Source organism: Cynara cardunculus (genome assembly GCF_001531365.2).
Source record: "Cynara cardunculus var. scolymus isolate 2C chromosome LG 3, CcrdV1, whole genome shotgun sequence".
In the NCBI taxonomy this organism is placed as follows: domain Eukaryota; kingdom Viridiplantae; phylum Streptophyta; class Magnoliopsida; order Asterales; family Asteraceae; genus Cynara; species Cynara cardunculus.
This window is the reverse complement of record NC_037530.1, coordinates 22,587,507-22,594,198: the sequence shown is the minus strand read 5'-3', so window position 1 is coordinate 22,594,198 and position 6,692 is coordinate 22,587,507. Positions and strand designations below refer to the sequence as shown.

Genomic DNA, 6,692 nt, shown 5'->3' with positions numbered 1-6,692 from the left:
GATAAAGTCCTCGAATATGTCTCTGATCCCCGCCCCATCACCAATAAGATGTCCCCAAACCCGGCCCGAAAATTTCGATCAGTTTTCATCATCGGTTTCGGTTTTTTTGCTATCTTTATGTTCCAGTCTGCTCCATGTAAAAGTTCTGTCAAACATGGAATACAGATCTTTGTTCTATTCTGTCATGTCATGTTCAGTGTATCAAACGTACCATAATGGATTAAAATCACTAGTCCTAAAATCACATGTTTCATTATTGTCCCGCCAATTAAATCAAGTCATATCAAATTTTCATTTATCTTCAAATTATTTAATTTATATTTATTTTTTTCTCTATTTACGTATTTTTATATAATTGATAGATATGTATAAGATATGAAAATTGTGGACAATTATAACTTTAACTTTTTACTTCTAAAACACTTGTACAATGTAAAAATCAATAAATAAAATATTAAAATGACTAAAATGCCATCACATAAAACATTAAAGAAGCCGTTCATGGACCAAATTCTAAGTAAAAGAAAGATTTTATAATTTTTAAACTTATCCCAAAAATTGTAATTAACTCCGCCTTTTTTTATTTCATTTATCCATTAAAATTCAAGTCCTTAATGTTTTCAGATTTTAACATCCTAAATTTCAAAAACTTGAACTTTATTCCTTGTATTCCTTAATTTCTTAACAGTTTTGGTCCCTCTGAACTGCTGGTCGTTAACTTTTTGTTTAAGTTCAGTTACAAAAATTATTTTAATCATTTTTACTATTTCCTTTTATGTTAATATTAAAAAATATATTATATTTTTTATTTTAAATTGTAAACCGAAAAAGGAAAAGAAAAATTGTAACTACCCCATTACGGTTTTTTTTTCTTTGTTTTTCAATTTAAAATTTTAAAAAAAAAATATGTGTTTTTTAGTTTTAATATTATAAAAGTAGTAAAAATAACTAACATACCTCTTATTTGATTGGACTTAACATAAAAAATTCCAAAAAAACTCAACAAACTTTGTTATTTTGAATGATTTAGTTGTTAAACTATTTTTTAAATGAAAAAGACTATTAAACTTTCTTATTTTGAATGATTAATACCCTGAATTTTTTTAAAAAACAAAAAGATTATCGAACTTTTATTAGTTGGTTAATATATAACTTTTTTTGAGTTAAAATGATATTTATTTAAAAGTGCGATGAAGATGACTTATTTATCAAACAATATTCGAGAACTTAATCATCAAAATAAGAAAGTTTAATGGTTTTTTATTAAAAAGAAAAAAAATTAATTTTTTTTTATTTAAAAAGAGAAAATTTAATATTTTTTTCATTTCAAAAAATTAGTTCAAATATTTAATCATTCGAAATTTGATACTTCATTGATTTTTTAAAACTTTTTTTGGAAAAATTAACATCTTTTAAACAGAGGGACTAAAAGTCTAAAACTGTTAGGAACCGAACAAATTTAAATAACCAAATCCAAGTTTTTTGTAGTTGAAGGACGATATCTGTTAAATTTAAAAACATCAGGGACCAAAATTAAACCTACTTAAGGAAAAAAAAAAAAAAAAAACAATGTGTAGACATGCCTGATTGGATTGGACAACGCTCCACATTTCGCAATGAATTATTATCTCTTGGTTACCCTGCTACTCCTCATACCTTTATTCTTCTTCGCTGCCCAATTTCGCCGGAAAATCAAGAACCTTCCGCCGACGATCTTCCCAACCCTCCCCGTTATCGGCCACCTCCACCTGTTGAAGAGACCCATCTACAGAACCTTCGCCACAATCTCCGCCAAACACGGCCCAATCCTCCTCCTCCGTTTCGGATCCCGCCGTGTCCTCTTGCTCTCCTCCCCTTCTGCCGCCGAAGAATGTTTCACCAAGAACGACATCATCTTCGCCAATCGCCCTCGTTTACTCGCCGGCAAGATTCTTGGCTTCAACTACACCGGTATCGTTTGGGCACCATATGGTGACCACTGGCGCAACCTTCGTCGGATGGGCGCCATCGAGATCTTCTCCTCTCACCGGCTCAACGACTTCCATGACGTACGGGCCGATGAAGGAAGACTTTTGGTACATAAGCTGGTCTCAGAAGGTTGGTCGACGGTGAACTTGAAGTCGATATTCCATGAGTTGACGTTGAACATGATGATGAGGATGATCTCCGGGAAGAGATACTTCAAAGGCGGAACTGATGAGGAGGAAGGGAAACAGTTCGAGGAGATAGTGAAGGAGACGTTTCTGTTGGGCAGTGCTTTGAATTTGGTGGATCACTTGCCGATTTTGAGTTGGTTGGGAGTGAAAGGATTCGAAAAGAAGTTGATTTCGTTGCAGAAAAAGAGAAGTTCATTCATTCAAGATTTAATCGAGCAATTTAGAAACGCGAAACATGTCGAACCGGAACCGGAGAATAACAAGAATAAGAAGAAGACGATGATCGAAGCCTTTTTGCTGCTTCAAGAAACAGATCCCGATTACTACACAGATGAACTCATTAAAGCTTTTGTGCTGGTAAGATAACTATCTTTACACTCAACTCTCTTATTTTAGAATATTCTAAAAATTTATTAAAATGTTCAAGAATATCGTTTATAACACTTTCATAAAGTACTTAAAACATTTTTGGTGTGACAATTGATTACATATATCTTGTACGAGTTCCTTAATATCCATTGATTTTTGTTGATGATTAGAACCTACTAACTGCTGGTACGGACACTTCTACTGCAACTATGGAATGGGCTTTTGCCCTTTTGCTCAACCATCCACACGTTCTCAAGAAAGCACAAAACGAAATCAGTACTCACTTGAACCAGAAGCGTTTTGTTGATGAATCAGACATGGGCAGCCTCCCTTACCTCCAATGCATTCTAAACGAGACTTTGCGAATGTACCCTGCTGCCCCACTGCTCGTACCTCACGAGTCATCCGAAGATTGCATGGTGGGAGGCTATCACATCCCACGTGGCACCATGCTACTTGTCAATCAATGGGCCATCCATCATGATCCCGACTTGTGGAGTGAGCCTGAAAGGTTCAACCCAGAAAGGTTCCAAGGCACGAGAGATGGGTTTAAGTTTATGGCATTTGGGTCCGGAAGGAGGAGTTGTCCAGGGGAAGGGTTGGCTATGCGTATGGTTGGATTGACGTTGGGATTGTTGATTCAATGCTTTGATTGGGAAAGGGTTAGTGAAGAAATGGTTGATATGAGCGAAGGTCCTGGCCTCACCATGCCCAAGGCTCAACCTTGTGTAGCCAAGTGTAGACCACGTCCAATGACCCTGAGGTTAATATCTCAGGCAAACACGTGTCCATGAGGTTCACCCTAGTTCATTTTAGGATTCTAAATATATCCATGACTTCTTAACGTAATAATATCCATATAATGTCAATCGAGGTCTTCTAGTCTTCTTTGTTTTGTATATATTGCTTTGTTCTTTGTAAATCATATTTGGTGATAATATATAGAAATCATATAAGCCTTTGGCTCCATCCTACCTTTTGTTCTTTTTGCATTGGTCAACGAATCACGTATTTATTACATATGTTTTACGTTTAGGTAAGAATAAAGAAGAGGGGGTGTAGCTGATAATGGATCAACATAAGTCCGTTGTAACCTTCCTTTTATTAATTTATGTCGATGTACATTGATAGTAGAATCATGTTAAATTTTATTGTCTATATTTATATATGTCATCTCGTATTTTTACTTGTTAATAATAGATGACTGCATTTCTAACTCACTCTTGTTGATTTTTATACTTGGTTAGATCATTGTATGCATCATCTAAATCGTGTTTATCTCTATTTGTTGTTTGGGCCAATTTTTCACTTTATCATTTGTGACCATGGAAAATTGTTGTTGCACAATTTGATGAATCCCGACCCTAATATAGTATCGTTAAGGATTGTTTATAAACAAGATTGGAACAAGGGGTATATAGAATACCATCAACTCATGAAACCTGTCCAACCCAACCCACTAGCAATCTAATTAACCTAACCCGTCAAACCGTCAACCTACCTATTAAGAGGGTTGAAATTGGTTTATACCAGACTCAACCCGTCCAACCCCCACTAACATATAATTTTTATAAACTTATCTATATACACACATATATAATATGTTTACCTTGTTTATTATTTTTACAATCCAAAAAATATATATTATACAATTTAGAACATTATAGCCCAAAAAATATATGTAATTATTATGTAAAAGACTGTTTATCATAGGAAGCAAATCGGTATAAGTTCTTTGTAGAATCACTTAAATATTAATGTAAGAAAACTCGGATAGGGCGTGTGATAAAAACAAAAATTGCTTAGCTTTTCATACTAGCAATGATATTAAGGTATCATTTTATAAGGATAATTGTCAAAAAGTCGTTGCTAGGTCTATGGTGAAGGATGAACAATCATTTAGGGGTCATTTGGTTTAATGGAATGGTTTTGAAGGATCTGGATTTCGCGGAAAGATTTGGAATCGGAAGGATTTGAATTTGGAAGGATTTGGAATCTCTAGTGTGTTTAGCTTGATAGATTCATAATGGAATGGAACTCCATTTTATAAAAAGAAATTATAAATAATTATACAACTTAAGTACCTTTTTGAATTATTAGAAAATAAATGTTTTTAACATATTCACTACAAAATTGAGGACTATCAGCGACGTATAATCCGTTGCTGATAACTCGAGGAAAAAAAAGCTGGTGGATAATACTATCAGCGACAAATTAATAACGGTTGTTATCAGCGACATATTAGCGACATAAGTTGTCAGCGAGGGATTTAGCATAGAAATCTTCAACAACAGAGTAGCACGAGGGACCTTTAGTGACAAGATCTTTAGCAACGGATTAGCAAATTTAAGAGACGAATTTTTCGTCCCTGATTTAAAAAAAAAAATACAAATTTCATGTAATTTTTATACAAAACATGCCCACAAAAACATCAAACCAAAATTGTCTAACAAATTAAAAATAACTAATTCATACAATTTTAAATACCAAATTCATACAATCTAATGCTCAAAAATTAATTAAGTAACAATCTAACTAATGGGAGGGCCAGGAGGTGGGGGAGGGGGAAAACGTATCTTGACTGCCTCATAAACGCAACAAAATCCTACGATAAAGAGATCTGGTTTGCTAATTGGGTAGCACATTTAGCCTGTTGGGCCTCCAAATATGCCCTCCTCTTCCGTTCAGCCTCCATCTCGGTATCCCTTCTCTTCCGTTCGGCCTCCAACTTGGCCCGACGACGTTCCTCCATTTCAACCATCTTTGCTCTCAAATCCGCTACTAGTAGATATTAAATATTTGACAAAAATCAATAATTTGTTCGAAATGAAAACTAATGACAAAGTACATAATAATATAACCAACATATCTCTGAGGTATCATATGATCTCCTGCTGCAATTGCTACATCGATCGGTCATAACATAATAACTTTTTATTTTTCTTTTCGTTTAAATCAATATCAAACATTAACATCAAAATATTAAAAAACTAATTTTATTTACCTTCAATTTTATTTTATTTTAGTAACAATTAACAAAATTGAAACTTCTAAGTTTATTAATTTTGTTATATTATTTTCACATATATTTTTGTTTCATTTTTTTTATTTACACGATTCATAACTTAATTAGATAAACTAACAAGACTTACAAATTAAACCTTTTATTAGATAGGATACCAATACTTGTAAATCAAAACTTTTATTAATTCAATCTAGTTATATTTTATTTCATTTTTTGTATTTTCTTAATAACCTAACAATTAATCTTAATCTTAATATGTATTAAAAAGAAACCAAAGATGATGACATGTCAAAATGAGATTTGAGTAATCCTCAAATCTTGAAATGTGGTTGATTTTCATCACCTCACATTGGTGAGAATATGTAAATATGAAAGTAAGAATTAAGTATAAGAAAGAAGGGGTAGATGTATTTGTGTCGGTTCATGTGGTTGCCTCAACTTGGCTTACCCAATCTTTGCAAAAAAAATATTTTTTATAAGAAATCTTCTTTATATATAAAAGTAAGATCCACAAGAAATGATGTGATATCCTAAGAATTAAGTATTCTATATTTCTTGCATAGAGATTGAGTTTTGTGTATCACACATATATGGAGAGATAAAAGATTGACAATTGATAGTAGGTATATGAGATGAGGTTGATGTGTCTTTGTTTTAATTCATGGGGTTTGACTTTCTTGGCTAATCCTATAAACTCGTATAGTTAGCTCATGTTGGCTATCCCTCCAAACTCATGAGGTTGGTTCATTTCCAACCCTTTGTTTGCAAAAAAGTCATCTTTATAAAAAAAATCTTTATATATATAGGGCTCTCTCTCTATATATAAGTAAGATTCACAATAAATGATGTGCTACCTTAAGGATTGAATATTATATATTTCTTGCATTAAGGTTGAGTTTGTATATCCCACTTTGATGGAGAGATTAAAGATCGACAATTGATGGTAGGTATATAAGAGGAGGTTGATGTGTCTTTATTTTAACTCACAGGGTTGGTTCTTGGCTAATCCTATAAACTCATATCACTGGTTCATGTTAGCTAACCCTCTAAACTCATGGGGTTGTTCATTTTGACGAACACTCTATTTGCAAAAAAGTTGTCTATGTAAAAAAAAATCAATATATCAATACAAAAGAAAGCTA

General features: G+C 33.0%; 1 protein-coding gene across 1 annotated transcript; it reads left to right on the top strand.

The window, feature by feature from the left end:
- The first annotated feature begins 1,616 nt into the window (after positions 1 to 1,616).
- LOC112509033 (cytochrome P450 81E8-like) lies at positions 1,617 to 3,430 on the top strand. The gene is made up of 2 exons (XM_025113905.1): positions 1,617 to 2,513; positions 2,696 to 3,430. The coding sequence occupies exons 1-2, from the start codon at positions 1,617 to 1,619 to the stop codon at positions 3,317 to 3,319; spliced, it is 1,521 nt and encodes a 506-aa protein (XP_024969673.1). The 3' UTR covers positions 3,320 to 3,430.
- Positions 3,431 to 6,692: the final 3,262 nt, after the last annotated feature.